This window comes from Takifugu flavidus, chromosome 6 (genome assembly GCF_003711565.1).
Source record: "Takifugu flavidus isolate HTHZ2018 chromosome 6, ASM371156v2, whole genome shotgun sequence".
Classification (NCBI taxonomy): Eukaryota; Metazoa; Chordata; class Actinopteri; order Tetraodontiformes; family Tetraodontidae; genus Takifugu; species Takifugu flavidus.
In genome coordinates, this window is record NC_079525.1 from 15,368,909 (window position 1) to 15,393,669 (window position 24,761).

Consider the following 24,761-nt stretch of genomic DNA (forward strand, 5'->3'; position numbering starts at 1 on the left):
CCCGACCTCTCCTTTCTGCGCATGCGTGCTGTCATTTGGGGTCATTTCACGACGCAAAGCTCGACCACCAGCCATGAATCCTGACATCGTGAAAGAAAGACAGAATGCCACGTTTAACGTGGAGAAACTGACCAATATTCTGGACGGGAGCCCAGAAAAGACCCGAAGAAGACGAGAAATCGGTGAGTTTGTCGGGCCGCGTTGGCTGAAGGTTCGGTGGTACCTGCTGCAGCCATCAGCTCAGAACCACTGTGATTATTACTGGTATTATTGGAAGCAGCACCGGCCCGTTTTATAGCTCACATACAACTGATTCCGACTTGGGCTCAATTGAATGACGTTAGTTCGTTGTGAGAACGATTTTCAATATTAGGCCAGAATAGTTTGTGCGGAATAAGCGAGTTGAACGAGATGAAATGTGTTCCAGAAGGTTGTGCCCATGAATGGACCGCGCATTTCTATTCTATAAAGCACAGATAATCCACCTTTCTTCCCCCGACCAGCCGGGCTGCTCCGTTTACTGGTGCCACCGCTTGTGTTGCCATAGAGACAGTGCTGATGTCTTGCCCCCCCACTGGGTGGACCCCTCTAACTTAGGTCTGTTGTGATCTTGTGTCTGTTGAAGAGTCGATGGTTCTGAACGACCCCGACTTCCAGGAGCAGGACCCCAACTTCCTGTCCCGCAGCGAGCGCTACGACCAGGCCGTGAGGAAGAGCGCTCAGATGATCCTGAAGCTCAGGGAGTTCGGCATTTCTGACCCGGACGAGATCTACTACTATAAAAAGTACGTTTTCCCTGTGTGGACACGTGACCTGTCCTGGCAAACACCTTGTCCTTGTCTAGACGGCCCCTCGATGACCTGCTGGCCTCACACACCAGCTTCATTATTGTCCCTGTTGTATCAGAGCAGCGGCGTCTCCCCCCACAAATGTCCTGGAACTGTCGCCCACGTTAGCTTTAGAAAATTAAATCAATCGCCTTTGTGTGTGTGTAGTCGCGTTGGTGCGAGCAGGGGAGCAAAGTTCAGAGCCAGTTTCAACTGTGTCAAAGGGGGAAGCTGCTAATATAGTTCAGTCGTTCAACTCCAGGTTCTCTGGGAGCACGTTTGTGGTGTGGTGGTAACGCTTGTGTCCAAAAGTTCACTCTTAAGTTGCTGTTAAAGCGCTAAGCAACACGGCTGTGGGTTAGCTCACAGTTGACTAGCTTGTTGGCTAACTGGCTAAATAACGCACCAGCTCAGCCTTCACTGTGCGTTTCCCAACGTGGCTCAGACGTACCGAGGCATCTTCAGAAAGATGCTAACAGTCAGTTTCTGGAAATGAACCTTGAAGTCAAATATTTCAGACAAATTCTGTGTTGTTTCTGTGTTGTAACGTTGCCTTAAATGGGTCATGATTGAGTTTGGGGGGTGGAATCAGAAAACGGTGTCTAAGTCTCAGCTGTGTCTCACCTTCCCTTCATTAGTCTTGCTATGGCTAACCAACATGAGGCCCTGGGGCTGCACTTTGTCATGTTCCTCCCAACCCTGTACAGCCAGTGTGACCCTCAGCAGTCCAGAAAATGGATCCCTCTGGCCCAGTCCTTCCAGGTGCTCGGTACCTATGCCCAAACTGAGATGGGCCACGGTCAGTCCAGAACCTAGACTTGAATTGATTTATTCATTTAACCTCTGAGAGAAACGTCAATCAATTTGTGGTTACATTAACCTCAGGGGAGAATCTGCTCTTCCCGGAGGGTTGAATGGTGTAGATGTTTGACAGATCCACACCGTGCAGGATGGACCGGCACTCTGGGATCCACTATCGGATCGGCGCCATCCTCAGATGTTCCACAATAACACCAGGACGCTTCTTTGCTGCTGCTGCTCTCAAAAATCTCATTTTCTGCTGCTGAAGGCAAACCTGGGCCAATCATTAGAGGGAATCTTCCTGTTCCTCCTGAGGAATCCAGTCGATCCTCTCATAATTATAACATTTGTGGCTCCGGTGGTTCTTTAAACACAGCGGTTAAAACTGCTCAGAACCTAAACGAGGCCGAACCATTAATGTGGGCTTTTGATTTCACCTGAACCTCATCTCACCTCTGATGTCCACGCGGATCATTTCAGCTCTGCAGGTCGTCGGGATCCATTTGGGGGTTAGCGTGGGATAGGGATCCATTTAGGGGGTTAGCGTGGGACAGGGATCCATTTGGGGGTTAGCGTGGGACAGGGATCCATTTGGGGGTTAGCGTGGGATAGGGATCCATTTAGGGGGTTAGCGTGGGACAGGGATCCATTTGGGGGTTAGCGTGGGATAGGGATCCATTGGGGGGTTAGCGTGGGATAGGGATCCATTTGGGGGTTAGCGTGGGACAGGGATCCATTGGGGGGTTAGCGTGGGACAGGGATCCATTTGGGGGTTAGCGTGGGACAGGGATCCATTTGGGGGGTTAGCGTGGGACAGGGATCCATTTGGGGGTTAGCGTGGGACAGGGATCCATTTGGGGGGTTAGCGTGGGACAGGGATCCATTTGGGGGTTAGCGTGGGACAGGGATCCATTTGGGGGGTTAGCGTGGGACAGGGATCCATTTGGGGGTTAGCGTGGGACAGGGATCCATTTGGGGGTTAGCGTGGGACAGGGATCCATTTGCGTGGGTTAGCGTGGGACAGGGATCCATTTGGGGGGTTAGCGTGGGACAGGGATCCATTTGGGGGTTAGCGTGGGATAGGGATCCATTGGGGGGTTAGCGTGGGACAGGGATCCATTTGGGGGTTAGCGTGGGATAGGGATCCATTTGGGGGGTTAGCGTGGGACAGGGATCCATTTGGGGGTTAGCGTGGGATAGGGATCCATTGGGGGGTTAGCGTGGGACAGGGATCCATTTGGGGGTTAGCGTGGGATAGGGATCCATTTGGGGGGTTAGCGTGGGATAGGGATCCATTGGGGGGTTAGCGTGGGACAGGGATCCATTTGGGGGTTAGCGTGGGACAGGGATCCATTTGGGGGGTTAGCGTGGGACAGGGATCCATTTGGGGGTTAGCGTGGGACAGGGATCCATTGGGGGGTTAGCGTTGGATAGGGATCCATTTGGGGGTTAGCGTGGGATAGGGATCCATTTGGGAGGTTAGCGTGGGATAGGGATCCATTTGGGTGGGTTAGCGTGGGATAGGGATCCATTTGGGAGGTTAGCGTGGATAGGGATCCATTTGGGGGGTTAGCGTGGGATAGGGATCCATTTGGGGGTTAGCGTGGGATAGGGATCCATTTGGGGGGTTAGCGTTGGATAGGGATCCATTTGGGGGGTTAGCGTTGGATAGGGATCCATTTGGGGGTTTAGCGTTGGATAGGGATCCATTTGGGGGGTTAGCGTTGGATAACCTTGTAATTGTGAGCAGAGTGCGGATGTGGATGCTTCTCCAGCATCAAGGCTTTGCTCGTCTCCCAAATCCTCCTCTACTCCAGGTTTTCCGGACTAGCGCCGCTCCGGTCGATCCCACCACAACACTCCAGAAAGGCGTTAGCCAGCGAGCTAGCAGCCACAGCAGTGGGGGAGGTTCTGGCCCGGTTCTTACGCGCTGCTTGTATGTTCTGCTGTTGGAGCGTCTCAGAGCCACCGTGAGCGCCGGGTCGGTGGCGGCGCCGCTCTTTAACATCGGGCCCACGCCGGGTTTGCGTGTGTCCGTGAACGTTGGAGAACATTCCTGTACACAAGCATTGTGGTACTGGTCCAACGGGTCACTGCGGGTTGCTGTTTTCAGAGCTTCTGCTTCCAGGTCAATGAGCAGAATAAAGTGCACGTGCGTTGGCCAGCTCGTCGTCCACGTGCTCACCACCGGGCTTTCTGGGGTGGGGGTCCAGCTCCATCGGAACCATAGGCAGGAGTTGGGCTCAGTGATTGTTGCCTCCACCGAGGTCAGAGGTCACCCGGGTGGTTGTGGACCCGTCACGTCAAAGTCTTCTCCAGGGTTTTGGCAGGTTGTTTTTAAGGACTTCCTGGATTTCCAGGACTGCTGACGGATGCTACAGTGAACGTGTGTGTGTCTGTCGTCCGTCGTCTTCTGTCGCTACCGCGTGAACGAACATCGGTGTAAAACTGTCCGTTACCGTGGCGACGCTCTCTCCTGTGTCCACTTCACGATGTGCTTCTGTTTCGCCCCTGTGTTGCATGGTCAAGCTGTGTGCATCCAGACAGGCCCGAGCCCTTGGATCTCCATCTGGGGATGTTCCTGCCCACATTGCTAAACCAGGCCACCCCAGAGCAAATGGACCGGTTCTTCACACCCGCCTGGAACCTCCAGATCATTGGCACCTACGCACAGACAGAGATGGGTCACGGTAAACCAACACAGGGGGCTCCAAATATGCAGCCTGGTAGAGCTCGCCGGGTTAGGGTTAGGGTTAGGTTAGGTTAGGGTTAGGTTAGGTAGGGTTAGGTTATGGTTAGGGTTAGGTTGGGTTAGGGTTAGGGTTAGGTTCGGTTAGGGTTAGGTTAGGTTAGGGTTGGGTTCGGTTAGGGTTAGGGTTAGGTTAGGGTTAGGTTCGGTTAGGGTTCGGTTCGGGTTCGGTTCGGGTTCGGTTCGGGTTCGGTTAGGGTTAGGGTTGGGTTAGGGTTAGGGTTGGGTTAGGGTTAGGTTCGGTTAGGGTTCGGTTCGGGTTCGGTTCGGGTTCGGCTCGGTTCGGGTTCGGCTCGGTTCGGGTTCGGTTCGGGTTCGGTTCGGGTTCGGTTCTGTTCGGTTCGGGTTCGGTTCGGTTCGGTTCGTTCGGGTTCGGTTCTGTTCGGTTCGGGTTCGGTTAGGGTTCGGTTCTGTTCGGTTCGGGTTCGGTTCGGGTTCGGCTCGGTTCGGGTTCGGTTCGGGTTCGGTCGGGTTCGGTTCTGGTTCGGGTTCGGTTCGGGTTCGGTTCTGTTCGGTTCGGGTTCGGTTCGGCTCGGTTCTGGTTAGGGTTCGGTTCGGGTTCGGTTAGGGTTCGGTTCTGTTCGGTTCGGGTTCGGTTCGGGTTCGGTTCGGGTTCGGTTCTGTTCGGTTCGGGTTCGGTTCTGTTCGGTTCGGGTTCGGTTCGGGTTCGGCTCGGTTCGGGTTCGGCTCGGTTCGGGTTCGGTTCGGGTTCGGTTCTGTTCGGTTCGGGTTCGGCTCGGTTCGGGTTCGGTTCTGTTCGGTTCGGGTTCGGTTCTGTTCGGTTCGGGTTCGGTTCGGGTTCGGTTCTGTTCGGTTCGGGTTCGGTTCGGGTTCGGTTCTGTTCGGTTCGGGTTCGGTTCGGGTTCGGTTCGGGTTCGGTTAGGGTTCGGTTCGGGTTCGGTTCTGTTCGGTTCGGGTTCGGCTCGGTTCTGGTTCTGGTTCGGGTTCGGTTCGGGTTCGGTTCTGTTCGGTTCGGGTTCGGTTCGGGTTCGGTTCGGTTCGGTTCTGTTCGGTTCGGGTTCGGTTCGGCTCGGTTCGGGTTTCGGTTCTGTTCGGTTCGGGTTCGGTTCGGGTTCGGCTCGGTTCGGGTTCGGTTCTGTTCGGTTCGGGTTCGGTTCGGGTTCGGTTCGGGTTCGGTTAGGGTTCGGTTCGGGTTAGGTTAGGGTTAGGTTAGGGTTAGGTTAGGGTTAGGTTAGGTAGGGTTATGGTTAGGGTTAGGTTAGGGTTAGGTTAGGGTTAGTTAGGTTAGGGTTACGTAACGTTTAATCACCTCTCTGTAAAGGGCTTTGATGGAGGGATGGAGGGAGGGATGGGGGATGAAGCATCTCGTAAAGGACTAAAATGTAAAGGCAAAACATATTTTGGTCTTTTTACCTTTGGAGATTAGTTTCAAAAGTTTACTTTAATGTTGCTGGTTTACAAAGTAAGGATGAAGGTTTGCGTGCTCTCTGTAAACTTTTGGTTACTAAGGCAACCTGGGTTCTGATGGACTGGAACCAGGCACGCCCACGTGACAGAGGGAGCAGACCCTCCCCTCGCTACGAAGGGTGCGCTGGCTGCTCTGGTGGTGGGTCCAATATTCTGCTGTCCATGAGCCAAACTGGGCCGAGCTCTGGACCTGCTGGTGAACAGGGGACACTGGAAGGGGGGGCGTCTCACCTGCTGCATCGTAGGGCGCTACCAGGCCCACTGGGTCCTCCTCCGGGCCCCAGAGGGGGGGTGCTGGGGGGTTGTTCAGCCCTCCCAGGACCACCAGGCCCGGAGGGGTGACAACAGGAGGCTGCCAGGTCTCCTCTGGGTGATGGGTGGCCCTTCAGGGCCTTCTCTGCATGGTTGGGTCCACTGCAGTGGAGCTTGAGCTGTTCTAGAGGTTCTGAGGAGTTCTTCCTTCTCCAGCAGGATGGTGGCGCTGCTCTCTGCAGCGCCACCACCCCCACGGTGCTGCCTGTGCCTCCACTGGCTCCTCGTGCACCTCTCAATCACCACCCTCTTCTGCCTGTAGCAGGAGAGGGTGGTGATTGGCTGGTGGCGTTCTGTCGAGCCCTTTTCATGGGGGGGGGGGTCTCCTCCCTGTGACACACCTGAGTGCAGCCAGTCCTGGGGGACAGCACATTAGCTTCCTCCCTGTAAATGCAAATGAACCTGACTCCAGCTGGAGCTAACTAGTGCTGGTCCACAGTTGAGGCTCACTACTGAGGGTGGTGCTGGGTCAGACCAGCCTGCCCCAGAACCAGCTCCTCACCGTTCACATCATGGAGCTGTAGAACTGTCGATCGGATCACTAAGACGCTCAATAACCCCCCCGATCGCTGGGAAAATGGTGAAACTAGTTAAAGACGACTGAGTCTTTTTAGGTTTTGACCCACCTCCCTCACGGCTTCAGGCTCAAAGTTAACGGAAGGAAAATGTTTAAATGCAAACCTGCTTCCGTTTGTAGAAGAATGAACCCCAAGTGTGTGTGTGTGTGTGTGTGTGTGTGTGCACGTGTGTGTGTGTGTGCGCACGTGTGTGTGTGTGTGTGCGCTGAGTCAGCTGGAATAAAACACTAACCCTCTGCACACTTTCCACTAATGAATTCGTCTGCACCCCAAAACGGATTCTTAAGTTCCTAATCTTTGTGGTTGAGACATGGACGCGCCGAGCACAGACACACACACACACACACACACCTCAGTCGTACCTGAGGTATCTCCATGACTTGTGGGTTTAGATCTGTCAAACATCTACTCGCCTGCTGGCTTGTAGTTTATCTCCAAATAATCAAGCAAATGTTTAAAGCACCACTGTGTTCATCCGTGAGTGTGTGTGTGTGTGTGTGTGTGTTTGTGTGATACAGCTTATGCAGCTATTGATCCCTTTCATTGTGTGTATTTCCCGTATCGTGTGTGTTTGTCCTCCCTGATGCTTGGCAGGCACTCACCTCCGAGGACTGGAGACCACGGCGACCTTTGACCCCGCCACGCAGGAGTTTGTCCTCAACAGTCCCACCATCAGCTCCATCAAGTGGTGGCCCGGCGGGCGTATGTATTACACATCTACTCAGCTGGACTTTAGCTGGACATGTTCCAGAGCCTGAGGCCTGGCTAGCATATAGCTTAGCATGGTGATAGCCACATGCCTTTTGCAGATGTCCCCTAACCCTACGTGGGGGTAGACCCAGGTTCCCTGAAGGCTTCAGAGCTGTTCTGTGCCATCACTTTTGACCTTTCTGACCTTCTGACCTTCCCTTTGCAGTTGGGAAAACCTCCAACCACGCCATCGTCCTGGCTCAGCTCCACACCCAGGGAAACTGCCACGGCCTGCATGCATTTATTGTGCCGATCCGTGACATGGACACGCACGTGCCGCTGCCAGGTAACCAGACGCTTCTGCTCACAGGCTGATGTGCGTCTGGACAGGACGTCGCTGACGCTGTCCTTCTCTGGAACGCTCTGTTGTAGGTATCGTGGTCGGTGACATCGGCCCCAAGTTTGGCTTTAGTGAGGTTGACAACGGTTTCCTGAAGTTAGAGAACGTGCGAATCCCACTGGACAACATGCTAATGAAGTATGCTAAGGTGACAGGACGCCGCTTCATTTACTCCATGCTCAGGCCAAGTATCTTCCCAAAACCTCCATCCTTCAGTTTCAGGGCCACAGAGATAAAACCAACCAGCCGAAGGAACAGCTCAACGTCCCAGCTAGAAATGATGGCATCAAAAGTCATATATGTGTCGGTTCATAGTTTCCTGCTACAGCTACCTGCTATTATTGGCTAGCATTTGTCTTTGATATGGGGGGGGGGTGTTCCCATGTGAGGACCAGGGTCGGCCTCGGTTCGTGTGTTTTGACCCAAATCTGACACCGTAGAGAATCACCAGCGTTGTCTGTCCACTAGGTGGAGCCAGACGGAACATATGTGAAACCCCCCAGTGCTAAGCTAACCTATGGCACCATGGTGTTTATCCGCTCCATGATCGTCGGACAGTCCGCTCTGGCCCTGGCAAAGTCCTGCACCATCGCCATCCGCTACAGCGCCGTTCGCCACCAGTCGGAGCTCAAGCCCGGGTAAGTGGTCAGGACGAAGGAAGTGGCCTGAGCGAGATGATGATGATGATGATGGTGATGATGATGGTGGTGATGATGATGGTGATGGTGATGGTGGTGGTGATGATGATGGTGGTGATGATGATGGTGGTGATGAAGATGGTGATGAAGATGATGGTGATGATGATGGTGGTGATGATGATGATGGTGGTGATGGTGATGATGATGATGATGATGATGGTGGTGATGGTGGTGATGATGGTGTGATGATGATGGTGATGATGGTGGTGATGATGATGATGGTGATGATGGAGAAGCTCAGCGATGACGAGTAGATTCATTCTGTATCATTATATCCATGTCAGTCTATCACGTATCCTCCTGTCCATCAGTCAGCCCCCCCACCCAGGGTTATGTGATGCACATAAACATGGTGGGATGGTAACACAGGAATGTTTGCCTGCTCCTCTCCACAGAGAGCCGGAGCCCCAAATCCTGAACTTCCAGACGCAGCAGCACAAGCTGTTCCCTGTGCTGGCCACGGCCTACGCCTTCACCTTCGTGGGCCAGTACATGAAGCAGACCTACAACCGCATCAGCGGGGACATCCACGAAGGGGACTACAGCGGGCTGCCAGAGGTACCCTGCCTGCACCTGCACCTGCACTGCACGTGCATGAGGTGCCGTGCATGAGGTGCACGAGCATGAGGTGCACGTGCATGAGCAGCCTGTCCTTCAGGCCCAAGGTTGATTCACCAATGCCTGGATGGATGGATGGATGATGGGTGGATGATGGATGGATGATGGATGGATGATGGGTGGATGGATGGTGGATGGATGATGGATGGATGATGCTTATTCTTCTGTTTCCAGCCGCTTCATGTTTTGATGATGATGATAAATGATGATGACGATGATGAAGATGCCTCTCCAAACCTCAGTCATTTCTGAGCCCTATTAGCTTAGTTTAGCTTAGCTTAGCTTACCTTATCTTACCTTACCTTAGCTTATCTTACCTTACCTTACCTTAGCTTACCTTAGCTTACCTTATCTTACCTTACCTTACCTTACCTTACCTTACCTTAACTTACCTTAGCTTACCTTACCTTAGCTTACCTTACCTTACCTTACCTTACCTTAACTTACCTTAGCTTACCTTACTTACTTACCTTAGCTTACCTTAGCTTACCTTAGCTTACCTTAGCTTACCTTACCTTACCTTATCTTACCTTAGCTTATCTTACCTTACCTTAGCTTAGCTTAGCTTAGCTTATCTTACCTGTGAGCTGTGAGCTCACTGAGGGTCTCTGCCCCTGCAGCTCCACGCCCTCTCTGCTGGCCTCAAGGCCTTCACCACCTGGGCCGCCAACGGTGCCATCGAGGTGTGTCGCATGTCCTGTGGCGGCCACGGCTACTCCCGCAGCAGCGCCCTGCCCGACATCTACGTGGAGTTCACGCCCACCTGCACCTACGAGGGGGAGAACACGGTCATGATGCTGCAGACCGCCAGGTTATCCCTCCCCTCCCTCCCTCCCTCCCCTCCCTCCCTCCCCCCCAACCCTAACCCATGTTGACCAGGTGTGTTCCACCTGTGCTGCAGGTACCTGCTGAAGAGCTACTCCCAGGCCAGGGGGGCCAGCAGCTGCAGGGCAGCGTGTCCTACCTGAGCAGGCTGCAGCCTCAGCCCGTCTCTGCCGGAGTTCCTCCGCTCAACATTCAGGACCTCGCCAGCCTGGTCCAGGTCTACCAGCTCCGAGCAGCCAAGTAAGAACCTGTTTTGGTGTGTTAGGGTCAGTGGTCCTCAGCAGATTATGGTCAGTGGTCCTCAGCAGATTATGGTCAGTCCTCAGCAGATTATGGTCAGTGGTCCTCAGCAGATTATGGTCAGTGGTCCTCAGCAGATTATGGTCAGTGGTCCTCAGCAGATTATGGTCTATGGTCAGTGGTCCTCAGCAGATTATGGTCAGTGGTCGGCAGGTGAACCTTTGCTTTTCTGATCTTGTGACTAGAAGAATAGTGACGGTTGCGTCTGTGCTGATGTGCTCGTGTGGTCTGTGCTTCAGTCTGGTGGAGCTGGCAGCAACGAGCATCCAGCAGGAGCTGCAGCTGCGGCGCAGCCAGGAGGACGCGTGGAACAGCAGCGCCATCGACCTGGTCAGAGCCTCGGACGTAAGTCTGGAAGAGCCGAACAGCTTTGGACCCAGACACGCCTGACTGGTTCCACCCGCCCTCCCTGTCACTGACCCTAACCCTGACCCTAACCCACCCGCCCTCCCTGTCTCTAACCCTAACCCTGACCCCAACCCTGACCCCAACCCTGACCCCAACCCTAACCCTAATCTAACCCAACCCTAACCCACCCACCCTCCCTGTCTCTAACCCTAACCTAACCCTAACCCAGGGGTGGGCAAACATTTTGATTCGTGGGCCACAATGGGTTCTAACATTTGACAAAGGGGCCGGACCAGGAGCAGATGGATGGAGGGAGTGCTTTGGTAACCTCACCTCATTGGAGAAAAAATACACATCTTGGGATATGGAGAAAACATGTGCTTTAATTTCAAATGAAAAAGAAGAGAACCATTACAACAAAATATCTGACTTTGGGATGAGTCTTAAAACACTTAAAATCAAATGAATAAAATGTGCCTTTTAAAAAAAAAAGAATAACCATTTCTATTTGAAAGCACTGAAAGTTCTGTTATCCTTCAGGATATCACCATCACTCTCCTCCTGACTGTCTTTTCTCTAGTGGGAAAACACCAGAATTGCAGTGAAAATTTAACATTAACAAGGTTTATTCATTTAATTTTTCAAGTTTGGCGGGCCGGATTAAAACATTTAACGGGCCGCGTGTGGCCCCCGGGCCTTAGTTTGCCCATGCCTGCCCTAACCCAACCCACCCTAACCCGAACCCACCCACCCACCCTCCCTGTCCCTAACCTAACCTAACCCTAACCCAACCCAACCCACCCTAACCTAACCTAACCTAACCTAACCTAACCTAACCCTAACCCTAACCCTAACCCTAACCCACCCTCCCTGTCTCTAACCCTAACCCTAACCCAACCCAACCCTAACCCAAACCCAACTCTAACTCTAACTCTAACTCTAACCCTAACCCAACCTAACCTAACCCTAACCCTAACCCTAACCCTAACCCAACCCTAACCCAAACCCAACTCTAACTCTAACCCTAACCCTAACCCACCCTCCCTGTCTCTAACCCTAACCCCAACCCAACCCAACCCACCCTAACCCAAACCCAACTCTAACTCTAACTCTAACTCTAACCCTAACCCAACCTAACCTAACCCTAACCCTAACCCTAACCCTAACCCTAACCCAACCCTAACCCAACCCACCCTAACCTAACCTAACCTAACCAACCCTTCTGCTTCCAGGCCCACTGTCACTACGTGGTGGTGAAACTGTTTGCTGATAAGTTGAGGCAGGTGGAGGATCCGGCGGTGACCTCTGTGCTGTCCACCCTGGCTCTGCTCTACAGCCTGCACGGCATCGCAAGTAACTCTGGAGACTTCCTGAAGGTCAGAACCATCCAATCCAGAACCTAACCCTGACCCTGACCCTGACCCTGACCCTGACCCTGACAGCGTGTGGGGCAGTTTGGGCCGGCTGGTTCTGTCCACTGATTGTTCCGGTCCCCTTCTGTGCGTTGCAGGCCGGGCTGCTGAGTGTTCCACAGGCCCTGCAGGTCTCCGCTCACATTAAGGAGCTCCTGATCCAGCTCCGGCCCAACGCCGTGGCGCTGGTGGACGCCTTCGATCTCAATGACAAGAAGCTGAATTCTGTCCTCGGCCGATATGACGGGAACGTGTACGAGCACCTGTTTGAGTGGGCGCGCAACTCCCCGCTCAACGCCTCCGAGGTCCCTCCCGCTCTCACCATCATCGTCATTATCAAGCACAATCAACTAATTGGTTCTTTCTTTCCCAGGTCCACGAGTCTTTCCACAAGTACCTGAAGCCGCTGCGGTCCAAACTCTAACCCGTCCCTCCTGAACCAGCGCCGGACTTTAGCACCTTTTATTGACATGTCAGCTGATGTCGTTTGTTATTGTTCTTTAATCATTCGTTCATTCGTTGCAGCAGCTTCATCTTTAATAACATTAATGTAACTAAAAATGACTTCAGTTGCTCGGTAACAGACATGAAAGGACCATTTTAGAAAAGTCAGCGAACAGAATCAAAGGAAAAGGAAGCTGCAGAAATTTGAGCCGTTCAGCCTTAAAATGTCCTCCCCAAACTAACGATGCCTTAACGATCCTGTCTTTAACGATCCTGTCTTTAACGATCCTGTCTTTAACGATCTGGTCCTCTATGGACGGAGCCGTTGGTACCGAGCTGCAGCCCTCAGACGCTGATCCAATCAAATCCAGCATTCCAATGATTTGTTGCTAAGTGGGCGAAATAAAATGGTAAGATTCAGTTTGGTTTTGGTTTTAACCGGACCGATGAAAAAATCCTCATGACTGTTGACTGATGTTATTGTCTAAAAATGGCAGAAATGTTTACCAGTGTTCATCACTATTAATATTTTAATATCTGCCCTAATAAAATGATCAATCGTGATATTGATGGTTTAATAAACTGATCCCAGACACCATTTGTGGAGTGGAAGTGTTCTTATGAAGAGGTGTGTTTTCCAATGACTAGTTCTGATAGTTATGAAGCAGTTTAATAATCGGACGGCAGTAAACGGCTACTAGTTTAATCCCCCACTAACGGCTTTGTTCTTTTTATGACTCCATTAGTGGATTTTAAGGGGGTTTAAGAAATGAATCATGAATTAAAACATCATTAAACACGAATAAAACACAACATTCATTAAACCCTAAAGATGTTTTTGTGAGTTTTTGCTCTTCACATCCAGGGAAGTCGTCCCAGTTAACGTGGTATTCCACTCATCCCAGTAATCAGTAACGCGGTATTCCACTCATCCCAGTAATCAGTAACGCGGTATTCCAGTCATCCCAGTAATCAGTAACGCGGTATTCCACTCATCCCAGTAATCAGTAACGCGGTATTCCAGTCATCCCAGTAATCAGTAACGCGGTATTCCAGTCATCCCAGTCATCAGTAACGCGGTATTCCAGTCATCCCAGTCATCAGTAACGCGGTATTCCAGTCATCCCAGTAATCAGTAACGCGGTATTCCAGTCATCCCAGTCATCAGTAACGCGGTATTCCAGTCATCCCAGTCATCAGTAACGCGGTATTCCAGTCGTCCCAGTCATCAGTAACGCGGTATTCCAGTCGTCCCAGTCATCAGTAACGCGGTATTCCAGTCCTCCCAGTCCTCCCAGTCCTCCCGCCCAGAGGAGCTCCGCTCCCTCCCCTGGAGGCCGCCAGCTGCGGGCGGGCGGGCGGGAGCGGAGCTCCTCTGGGCGGGAGGGAGCGGAGGGGAGGGCTCGGGCTGGCCGGGCAGCGCCTCTCCTCTGCGGGCCAGATAAGGCGGGAGCTCCGCCCCCCGCGGCTCGGGTGTCGGAGGAGAAAGAGGGAAGTGGTGGCCTGGAGAGTCCGGGAAGCGAAGCCGACATTCAGCGAACCTTCATGGTTCCCCGGGAACCACATTCTGGGTTTTCCTCGTCGGCGGTGAGTAAATTACGAACTTAGACTCTTTTATTCAAAAAGGCGTCATCAGCAGTCACCGTTTAACCGCGAAAGTTAACACGGACCACGTTGTAGACCTGCTAATCAAACCAGGTGCGCTACAGCATGGTCCGGTCCGGTCCGGTCCGGTACAGCATGGTCCGGTCCGGTCCGGTACAGCAAGGTCCGGTACAGCATGGTCCGGTCCGGTACAGCAAGGTCCGGTACAGAATCCTTGGATGAGGTCAGTTTGGCTGTGGCAGTTCATGGTTAACGGGCGTCTGGACCGGTTCTTTGTTGCTCTCCGACAGCTCTCACAGTTCTGCTCCCCCAGAAATGTTCAGGTCTTCTTCCATCTGCTTTCTGGCCGTGCTGGAGCTCCTCTGACCACCAGAACCCTGGAGATGATGCTCCAGTTCACCAAGATCCTGAAAGAGTAGAGGTGAACGTTCCTGCACCTCCCAAACTGCTTCATCAGGAAGCTGATGGAGATGTTCCCACTGTTGTCCGATTGTTTGATTCTTCCCAGTCTTCCTCATGGTCCTGCTCCCAGTCTTCCTCATGGTCCTGCTCCCAGTCTTCCTGATGGTCCTGCTCCCAGTCTTCCTCATGGTCCTGCTCCCACCAGTACTCTAGGGTTAGGGTTCAGTTATGCTAGTGGGAGACCTGGACTGACAGCAAGGCTGAGGTGTCTGCAGGTCCGGACCGCGTGTGCAGGTCCGGACCTGCAGACCTGGAAAAGTGCCGTGTTTAAGGAGTGTCGCGCTGTTACGGTGAAGGCCTCAGATTCCTCAGGAGTGTTTACTTAGATACACGATTCAGTCTGAGTGGTGGAAGCAGATGATCCACAGGAGGAGAGGAATGTTGAGGGTCTGGCAGCACACACCTCCCAGGACTGTTGAGGGTCTGGCAGCACACACCTCCCAGGACTGTTGAGGGTCTGGCAGCACACACCTCCCAGGACTGTTGGGGGTCTGGCAGCACACACCTCCCAGGACTGTTGAGGGTCTGGCAGCACACACCTCCCAGGACTGTTGAGGTCTGGCAGCACACACCTCCCAGGACTGTTGAGGGTCTGGCAGCACACACCTCCCAGACTGTTGAGGGTCTGGCAGCACACACCTCCCAGGACTGTTGAGGGTCTGGCAGCACACACCTCCCAGGACTGTTGAGGGTCTGGCAGCACACACCTCCCAGGACTGTTGAGGGTCTGGCAGCACACACCTCCTAGGACTGTTGAGGGTCTGGCAGCACACACCTCCTAGGACTGTTGGGGGTCTGGCAGCACACACCTCCTAGGACTGTTGGGGGTCTGGCAGCACACACCTCCCAGGACTGTTGGGGGTCTGGCAGCACACACCTCCCAGGACTGTTGAGGGTCTGGCAGCACACACCTCCCAGGACTGTTGAGGGTCTGGCAGCACACACCTCCTAGGACTGTTGAGGGTCTGGCAGCACACACCTCCCAGGACTGTTGAGGGTCTGGCAGCACACACTCCCAGGACTGTTGAGGGTCTGGCAGCACACACCTCCCAGGACTGTTGAGGGTCTGGCAGCACACACACCTCCTAGGACTCCACCGTCCTGGTGCTGCAGGCCGCCGGCCCTGGTCCCGTCCTTATAAAGGTCGTGGAACGCTGGCCAGGACGGTCTCTGGGGTTCTGCAGGACTCAGGACTCCACCAGGCTGTTAGCCAGCGTGCTACAGGGGTGTGTGTGTGTGTGTGTGGGTGTGTGTGTGTGTGTGTGTGTGTGTGTGTGTGCGCTTCACAAGTGTTGCTCAATCATTACAGACAGTTGTGACTTCCTCTGCTCAGTCATGTGACATTTTGAAGTGAAACCGACCTTTTCTGTTGAGATATAGATAGAGATTTAGGGTTAGAGGGTTAGGCTGAGATATATATATATATATAAAAAATAAGCCCTTTCCAATAATAGAAGTGTGCATGTGTGTATTTCAGATTTATTATTCAAAGATAATTCAGAATTTGGTTCCTTTTTCTTTGCACGTGACGTTTTATGTGTGACGTGAGGAGGAGCTGTGGCGGGTTGGAGACACGTCTGGATACGCCGCTCGATCATTTGTGCGCCGTCTTGTCGGGAGGCTAATCGTGGCTCGTTTGGGTCCCCCTGACCTCTGACCCCTGAGCTGACAGCAGAAGACAGCTGCGATGGTTCTGTGCGTGTCCAGGTTCACCGATGGAATTTGAACGTGTCCTCGCTCACGTCAGCGTGGCCCCGACAGAAGAGCCTTGCTAGCATTTCTGCCCTGGTTTGATCTGATCGCTAAAGCGTGCTAAAGGATGCTAACTCTGCGGTCCAGCGGGAGGTGCAAGTTGACCATTAGTTGATGAGGAAGTTCACACTTCAGCAGGCAGCACTGCAGCAGTTTCCATGGTGACGAGCGAACGGTGCATTCTAATCATGGGCATTAGCTTAGCATCACCCACCAGGCAGCTAAATACTTAAAGAAGAAGAAGATGAAGCGTTAGTTGAAACCCGTTTAAAGGTGTTCTGGACCTCTGAAGCAGGCTCTCCCCGCTGTGGTGTCGGGTTCCCTCGTCACCGCGCCAACACACAAGAGTTCCGCATCGATTTTTACAAACCGCGAGCGCAGGACCACATCAAGGCTTTCCGGGCCCTGCAGGACATACCGGGCGTGCTGGGGGGGGCCGCAGGGTCACGTCATGTCTGGCTCATGTGTTTGATGTCTGTAGAGGGGCCTTCTCTAAGGCCATCTGAGCTCCAGGAATAGACTGACTGGGGCTGCTGGGTTTGCTATATGCTAAGCTAAGTGAGTCCAGGAACCCTTTTCATCCTTTACTGAGCAGCCCCGAGCTGCTTTAGGCCCGATTATGCAGTCAACTGCTTCAGGAAAAGCACTCACATGCTCCCCGTTTGACCACTGCTGTTCTCAGGTGCCTTTCAGAGGGCGGCAGGACAGCTGGAGCAGGTTCTACTGGGCCTTCGGAACCAGGCTGTTGGCTGCTGCTGACGCTAACGACGGCCACTGCTGCATTCAGGAGCTTCCTTCGTCTTCCTTTGAGAGGAGACGAGTCCTGTGAGGGAAAGCGTGGACCTGAGAGCTTCAGCTCTTCCTCAAGGTTTGAAAAGTCCTGAACATTTGACACGCAACAATTCTTAACTCCCTCACCGGTTTGAGAGCTGTTTGTTATTGATTCAACCACCATTTTTCCAACCTTCCTTTCAGAATTTGCCAGAATGGCAGCACACGGCGGAGGAGAGGCGATCCAGTCCGACAGCCGGCTCAAGAGCAAGAAGCCCCCCAGCCTGGTGATCGCCATCCCTCCCCCGGAGCAGATGATGCCCCAGGTCAGCCGCTCGTATCCAGCTACAGAGACAGTGAACTTTCTTAGCCAGCCCGCCTGCTCCTGAAGACACTGGCATGTGCTTCAGGTTCACCTGTCCTGTTTACTCCGGTCCTGTATGGCTGCCGTAGCTCCTGCTGTTAGCTAGCTGTGGTTATTACATCATTAGAAGAACGGTGGTTCTGTAGCAGAGCAGCACCACTGAACAAGCTAAGCTCCAGTCAGGCTCGGCTCCATTACCTCACACTGGCCCAAGCTAAGCTAAGCTAAGCTAAGCTACAGCAGCTGCAGAGTCACTGATCACGGCACCTCTGACAACAGGAACAAAGAATGTGGGCGTATTTGGACCGTAGTTTCTGTTGAAGGCAGCTGTGGCCACAGTAAAGGTGCCTTCTTCTACCTCATGACCGTAATTATTATTAATTATGGAATAGTTAATGAGGAATTCACTCTGGCACGTATCGGTCAACCTGAACACGCGTGTTCTCCTTTCTGCTGAGGTGGAGGTGGAGGTGCTGTAGATCTGAAGGTCTCACTCTTTCTCTCTGATATTCCCCATCTCAACGTGGGTTCTCCTCCCTCCTGACAGCGACCGCCCTCCAGCCAGAGGAAGGAGAGCGCTCCAGGAACCAGCCCGGTGCCCCAGAGTGGAGACGACCCGTCCTCAGCCGGAGGAAAGAGGTCCAAGTTCACTCGACAGACGTCACTCTCGCAAAGCATCCGCAGGTATGAAGAACGAAGACTCGCCCAACTGGCCCGTCGGAGTGTGCGGCGCCAGTGACCCAGGACCTGCAGCCCTCAGTACCAGTCCTCTGGACTGCTGTAGAGTCCTAATGGAGCTTCTCTGTGTCCTGCCAGAGGTACCGCCCAGTGGTTCGGCGTGGGGGAGGACGGTGAGAGCAAGCAGCAGGTGTGGCACAGGAAGAGCCTCCGCCACTGCAGCCAGCGCTACGGCCGGCTGAAGGCCCAGTACAGGGAGCCGGACACAGCCAGCAGCCTGGACCAAGGCCTGGACTCACCCGGAACACAAAGACTGCCCAAGGTAGCGCACGTTGGGGAAGACGAGCTGGCTGGCCAACGCAGGGTAGGGTTAGTGTGTGTGATTACCTGGGATTAAGGTTTTCCTTGAAGATGTTCCCGCCGGACCATCTGAAATCATCGTTAGCGCCGGAATCCTGCTCTTAAATATCCTCATGAATTCTGTCCATTAAGAATTTATTTTTCCATCCAGTTTCACAGCCTGCTGCTTGGAAGTAGTGCTGCCTCCTTCCTGTAAGGCTAGAAACGGTAATGACCTTGTCATGACCTTCAGCTTCTTGGAGGGAGAGGTGATTGTTTCATCTGGGATCATCATTTATTCAATTTTCCCTCCATTACCTCATAACTGCAACAGTTAGTGTGTGTGTGTGTGTGTGTGTGGGCGGGCGTGAGGCGGTGGGGGTGCAGTGACAGAATCATGTCTCCTCACCTCCTCACGCCCTTTCTATCCTTTGTTCCTTGTTCCTCATCTTCTCTTCCTGGGAACGTTCCTGCCTCAGGCCCCGTTTACACCACAGTGTTTCGGCCGTGTGCACAAGCTGGTCCAAAAGGGTGAGATGATGGTGGTGAGGGGGGCATGTGCACTACAGCTGCAGGCCACGGAGCTTGCACGAGCATTCGTAGACCGTACGTAGACGACGAACAGTAGCAGAACCACAGTAACCACAGTAACCATGGCAACCAATACAGGTTCTTTGTTTTTTATTTCTGTAGTTCAGGGTTCAACTCCACCTCTTCTCCGGTCCAAAACGTTGTTGCGCACCATTAGAAGTGCCTTTGTTGTGATCACGTGCTTCCTCAGAGGACACGCGTGCCCCTACACTCATGGTCGCCTCATTACCGCCTCCTACTGGTCCGGCCTGTGTACTACACTTCTCATGGTCTGCACACATGTTTGGATAGATAGACGTCGGCGTCTACACGGGGAACTCTTTTGCTAGGAGTTTTTAAAGCGTTGTGTAAACCGGGCCTCGGTGTTTGCTGTGTTCTGTTCCAGGGTGAAGTCACGCGACCCCAGTGAGTCCAGCCTGGCAGCGATCCCTTTTGGGTCCAGCCGGTACTCTTTACTTCCCTTCATAATTCCAGTGTGTTTTGGCAGATTGTGGATCCTCTAGCCCGGGGACGAGCCTTTCGTTGCCCTGAAGAGATGGAGGGTCGCTCCCCCAGGACACCCCACCTGCCTCCAGGGGGTCCCATCACCCCGGGAATCACCTCGCTCAGCTCTTTCACCAGCCAGCGTTCCGGATACAGCCGGTTCCCACGGCGCAAGAGAGAGTCGGTGGCCCGCATGAGCCTCCGCGCTGCCTCCAACCTAATGAGGGTGAGTTGCTGCCAGGTCCTCCTTCCTGCAGGTCGTAGTGATCGTCAGTGAGCATCGACTCGGTCTGGGGAACCCTTCCACGTCCACAACAGTACCACAGGAATCGGAAGCTTTCTTGTGTTTGGGAGTCCTGGTTCTGTTTGCTGAAGAAGCCCCCTCCAGGTCCAGGAGTCCTCACCACACTCATGCAGGAGGCCTGAGCCTGCACCTGTGGTTGTGCTAAAGCTAGCAGAGCAGTCCAATGGTCCGCAGCTCAGGACGCGCTCTTCAGGGGTCCTGGGGTCACTGGGGCGGTTTAGCTGTCCTGTCTGCTGCCTGTCCAGCAGGGTCAGGGTCAGGGCTCCGCAGCAGAACAGTTCTTGTTCAGTCCATCGAGTGTTTGATGTGTCGTTGATGATTCTCTCATTTCTGTGTAGAAAAGCAATGAAAGAGTAAACCGCACAAGTTTGGCACGGTTGTCCCTCAGGGTCGGAGCGGGTTGACCGGCTCCACTCAGATGAGTTTCCCTAAAAGGAGCTTTGCCAGGCCCAGCTGGATGGAGGAGGACATGGTGGACTCTGCAGGCACCTCCGAGTCCATCTTCTTCAGCAAGGTCAGCCCCCGCCCCCCCCCCCACTTTATTCTGATGTGGGTCAGGGTCAGGGTTAGTTATACAGGGTTAGTTATACAGTGTTAGGGTTAGTTATACCTGGTCAGGGTTAGTTATATCAGGTTGGGGTCAGTTATACTGGGTTAGGGTTAGTTATACCTGGTCAGGGTTAGTTATACAGGGTTAGGGTTAGTTATACAGGGTTAGTTATATCAGGTTAGGGTTAGTTATACAGGGTTAGTTATACCTGGTTGGGGTCAGTTATACCTGGTCAGGGTTAGTTATACCTGGTTGGGGTCAGTTATACCGGGTTAGGGTTAGTTATACCAGGTTAGGGTTAGTTATACAGTGTTAGGGTTAGTTATACAGGGTTAGTTATATCTGGTTAGGGTTAGTTATACAGGGTTAGTTATATCAGGTTAGGGTTAGTTATACAGGGTTAGTTATACCTGGTTGGGGTCAGTTATACCTGGTCAGGGTTAGTTATACCTGGTTGGGGTCAGTTATACCGGGTTAGGGTTAGTTATACCAGGTTAGGGTTAGTTATACCTGGTTAGGGTTAGTTATACCTGGTCAGGGTTAGTTATATCTGGTTGGGGTCAGTTATACCGGGTTAGGGTTAGTTATACCTGGTCAGGGTTAGTTATACAGGGTTAGTTCACTTTTCCTGCTTTTTTCATCGTTTGTCGTATCAGGAAAACGGCTTCATTTCACGTCCAGTCGATCACTTCCTGATATTTGATCATTCAGGCTTGAAGACAATGAAAACCAAAAATTCAGTATCTCAGAAAATTAGAATATTGTGGAAAAAACTTTAATATGGGAACGTGGTGGTGTCAGCAAGCCTGGAGCCTCCACGCAGCAACCTGGGCTGTGGAGAAAGGAACCAGAACCGTTGCTCAGGGGTCCAAATCCCTCCTGTCACAAGAGAACATTTTGCATTTCACTTGGAAGTGGAGGTCCCGGATTCTGGAGCAGAGAGGCAGAGAATTCCCAGATGTTTCCTCAGTCAGTGGTGGTTTGGGCGGCCGGCTGAAGCTGCTCCACGATGTTGTCTGGAGCTACAGCGATGCACCAGGACCTTTGAGGAACGCTGACAGCTGTTTAAAATATCGGGTTTTTATTGATCTTCTGGACCAAGATGCTGAATTTTGGGTTTTCTTTATCTAGAAGCCTTAATCATCCACATTTCTCGCTGCAGCTGGGCCGAGGGCTGGGTCAGGGTGAGGGGCTCTCTGGGGTTCAGGTACCGGAGCAGAGCTCTGCAGGGGTCCTGGCACCTCTGCTGCTACTAGCATACATGGAAGGGAGCTACAGTCCTGGTGCCTTCATATCCCCATGAGATGCTGCTGCTACTAATGACTGATGGCTGCTCGCTTGGCCAGGTCTTCTGACCCGAGTGGGCCCAGAATGTGGTCTTCTGTAAACCAAAACCAGCTCTCTTCCAAAGGTGGATGCCCACGAGGAGCTCTTCTCCATGGCTGACGACGTGTTTGAATCTCCGCCCATGTCTGCGTCTGCTGCCAGCGAGCAGGCGCACCAGACCTTCCCCAGCCTGTCGGTTTACTCCTCAGCACGTTTCCACACACACACACACACACACACACACACACACCACACACACACACACGCTGAGTGTGTGGATGTCTGTTTCCAGCTTCATCCCGCGCGCGCGCGCGTGTGTGTGTGTGTGTGTGTGTGTGTGTGTGTGTGAGAGTGAGTGAGTGTGTGTGTGTGTGTGTTGTTTGTGTGTGTGTGTGTGTGTGAGAGTGAGAGTGAGAGTGAGAGTGTGTGTGTGTGTTGTGTGTGTGTGTGAGAGTGAGAGTGAGTGTGTGTGTGTGTGTGTGTGTAAGTGAGTGAGTGAGAGTGTGTGTGTGTGCATGTGTGTGAGAGAGTGTGTGTGTGTGTGCATGTGTGTGTGCGAGTGAGTGAGTGTGTGTGTGTGAGTGAGAGTGTGTGCGTGTGTGCATGTGTGTGTGTACACGTTCGGCCTTTCTTTTTGTCACCTCTTGTCTCTGGCCTCAGCAGGGACGCGTCTCAAACTCCCAAGACGCGCGGCTCCCAGCAGGAGAGGCGTGGCCTTCGCCGGGGGGGTCGCATCGCATCCCAAGTGAAGCACTTTGCGTTTGACAGACACAAGCGGCAGGTCGGCCTGGGCGTGGTGGGGAAGTGGCTGAACCGCCACTATCGCCGCAGCATCAGCAGCAACGTCCAGAAACAGCTGGAAGACTTCCACAGCCACAGGTGAGGGGGCGGGGTCAGGGGCCAGGCCACAGGTGAGGGGGCGGGGTCAGGGGCCAGGCCACAGGTGAGGGGGCGGGGTCAGGGGCCAGGCCACAGGTGAGGGGGCGGGGTCAGGGGCCAGGCCACAGGTGAGGGGGCGGGGTCAGGGGCCAGGCCGCAGGTGAGGGGGTGGGGTCAGGGGCCAGGCCACAGGTGAGGGGGCGGGGTCAGGGGCCAGGCTGCAGGTGAGGGGGCGGGGTCAGGGGCCAGGCTGCAGGTGAGGGGGCGGGGTCAGGGGCCAGGCCACAGGTGAGGGGCGGGGTCAGGGGCCAGGCCACAGGTGAGGGGGCGGGGTCAGGGGCCAGGCTGCAGGTGAGGGGGCGGGGTCAGGGGCCAGGCCACAGGTGAGGGGGCGGGGTCAGGGGCCAGGCCACAGGTGAGGGGGCGGGGTCAGGGGCCAGGCCACAGGTGGGGGGCCGGGCCGGGACACCCACCTACCTGTTCTCTGCTCCCTCCCAGGCCCTACTTCACCTACTGGATCACCTTTGTGCACGTGGTCATCACCCTGCTGTCCTGCTGTACCTATGGCTTCGCTCCCATCGGCTTCGCTCAACATTCTACATCTCAACTGGTAAATCAAGTCGGAACCTCTTGCTCTGCTTGTTCTGGAGATCCGTTACCTCTGCATGTGTGACCGAATGAAAGGGCTCCCGTGTTGCCTTGTCGTCTGTGACCTTTGACCCTGCACGTTGGTGAACCTTCTGTGACGTCGTTAAACGGCCCGACCTTCGTGGAGGTGGCGCCGCCCCGTCGCCCTCGCTAATGTCTCTGTCCCCCGTAGGTGCTTAAGAACAAAGGCATCTATGAGAGCGTCAAGTTCGTTCAGCAGGAGAACTTCTGGATCGGCCCCAGTTCTGTGAGTGGATCTCCAGGTTTCTGTAACAACATCTCGCTTCCTCCCTTCATGAGGAACAACCTGTCTGCTCCTTCGCTCTGGTTCTGCTCCACCTTTCACCGCTAACATGGCTGCACCCTTTCAGGAAGACCTGATCCACCTGGGGGCCAAATTCTCCCCTTGCATTCGTCAGGACGCCCAGATCGCCGGGCTGATCCGGAAGGCCAAAGACCTGGAGCGGGAGTCTGGCTGCTGCGTTCAGAACGACAACTCCGGCTGCGTGCAGACGCTCCGCTCCGGCTGCTCTGTAGGTGTCCGTCCTGGAGCTTCAGCTGGTTTAGCATCGGGACGGCCTGGGTCTGAGCCTGGGTCCTGGGTGGGTCGGGTTGGGCTCAGTTAAATGGGGACAGGTGTGGAAGTATCTCTGGCGTGAGGGTCCAGTAGGTGGAACCAACCACGGCTCTTCCTGGTTCCTTATTTGGTGTAAATGGCCTCTTGTTTCATCCTCAAACCATCTGCAGGAAACACTCGCCACCTTCATCAAATGGCAGAACGAGTCCTCGGACATCCGAAGGTTTTCTGGTTCCGTCTGTCACCAGGATCCCGAGTGAGGAACCTCAGTAACTCCTGTTGTGTCGCCATAAACCCGCTGTCTCCTCTCGCCACGTTTTAACTCGTGTGTTGCTGTGACAGACTTTGTGACGAACCGGCCTCGACAGACCTGCACAGGTGGCCTGATGACATCACCAGGTGGCCGGTGAGGCGCCGCCGCCGCTGTTGTTGTTGTTGTTGATTATTGTCTCATAATGCTTGTGTTGTCTCCCAGGTGTGCACAGCCCCGAAAAAATGGAAGCACACCGGCTACAGACACATGGACTGTAACATTAAAGGACGGCCTTGCTGCATAGGAACTAAGGGCAGGTGAGGATCTCTCCTGGGGGGCTCCTCGCCTCGGCCCAGAGCCCCGCTGGGGGGCACCTCGGCCCAGAGAGCCCCAGCTAGGGGGCACCTCGGCCCAGAGCCCCGGCTAGGGGGCACCTCGGCCCAGAGAGCCCCGCTGGGGGGCACCTCGGCCCAGAGAGCCCTGGCTGGGGGGCACCTCGGCCCAGAGCCCCAGCTGGGGGGCACCTCGGCTCAGAGCCCCAGCTAGGGGGCACCTCGGCCCAGAGAGCCCCAGCTGGGGGGCACCTCGGCCCAGAGAGCCCCGGCTGGGGGGCTCCTCGGCCCAGAGCCCCAGCTAGGGGGCACCTTGGCCCCGAGCCCCGGCTGGGGGGCACCTCTGCCCAGAGCCCCGGCTGGGGGGCTCCTCGGCCCAGAGCCCCAGCTAGGGGGCACCTTGGCCCCGAGCCCCGG

General features: G+C 54.1%; 2 protein-coding genes and 1 long non-coding RNA gene across 15 annotated transcripts in view; 2 read left to right on the forward strand and 1 right to left on the reverse strand.

Annotated features, from left to right (window-relative positions):
* The first annotated feature begins 3 nt into the window (after positions 1-3).
* Positions 4-13,261, forward strand: acox1 (acyl-CoA oxidase 1, palmitoyl). Its single transcript, XM_057035668.1, is given in 15 exon segments — positions 4-182; positions 626-785; positions 1,466-1,626; positions 7,290-7,397; positions 7,612-7,731; positions 7,818-7,933; positions 8,254-8,423; positions 8,879-9,041; positions 9,722-9,912; positions 10,003-10,025; positions 10,028-10,166; positions 10,466-10,571; positions 11,807-11,950; positions 12,085-12,291; positions 12,360-13,261. Coding segments are annotated over 15 exon segments (1,968 nt in total). The 5' UTR covers positions 4-73; the 3' UTR covers positions 12,411-13,261.
* A 598-nt stretch (positions 13,262-13,859) lies between these two features.
* LOC130527288 (inactive rhomboid protein 2-like) overlaps positions 13,860-24,761 on the forward strand; it is an 18,089-nt gene continuing 7,187 nt past the window's right edge. For 12 of the 13 annotated variants that reach the window (XM_057035612.1, XM_057035616.1, XM_057035613.1 and 9 more), the window contains exons 1-15: positions 13,860-14,017; positions 16,932-17,117; positions 17,225-17,346; positions 17,932-18,068; positions 18,201-18,426; positions 19,480-19,701; positions 20,168-20,293; positions 21,741-21,847; positions 22,319-22,534; positions 23,033-23,144; positions 23,355-23,429; positions 23,554-23,715; positions 23,930-24,015; positions 24,102-24,165; positions 24,235-24,329. In XM_057035612.1, coding sequence (XP_056891592.1) covers positions 17,236-17,346; positions 17,932-18,068; positions 18,201-18,426; positions 19,480-19,701; positions 20,168-20,293; positions 21,741-21,847; positions 22,319-22,534; positions 23,033-23,144; positions 23,355-23,429; positions 23,554-23,715; positions 23,930-24,015; positions 24,102-24,165; positions 24,235-24,329 — 1,739 coding nt within the window. In that variant the 5' untranslated portion in view covers positions 13,860-14,017; positions 16,932-17,117; positions 17,225-17,235. The remainder of the gene's footprint in view (positions 14,018-16,931; positions 17,118-17,224; positions 17,347-17,931; positions 18,069-18,200; positions 18,427-19,479; positions 19,702-20,167; positions 20,294-21,740; positions 21,848-22,318; positions 22,535-23,032; positions 23,145-23,354; positions 23,430-23,553; positions 23,716-23,929; positions 24,016-24,101; positions 24,166-24,234; positions 24,330-24,761) is intronic. The other variant, XM_057035625.1, reaches the window with a different exon arrangement.
* On the reverse strand, positions 24,294-24,630 carry LOC130527370 (uncharacterized). Its single transcript, XR_008951017.1, has 3 exons — positions 24,566-24,630; positions 24,418-24,446; positions 24,294-24,358 (listed from the first exon to the last, which is right to left on the reverse strand). It is a non-coding gene; the product is annotated as an uncharacterized LOC130527370 (long non-coding RNA).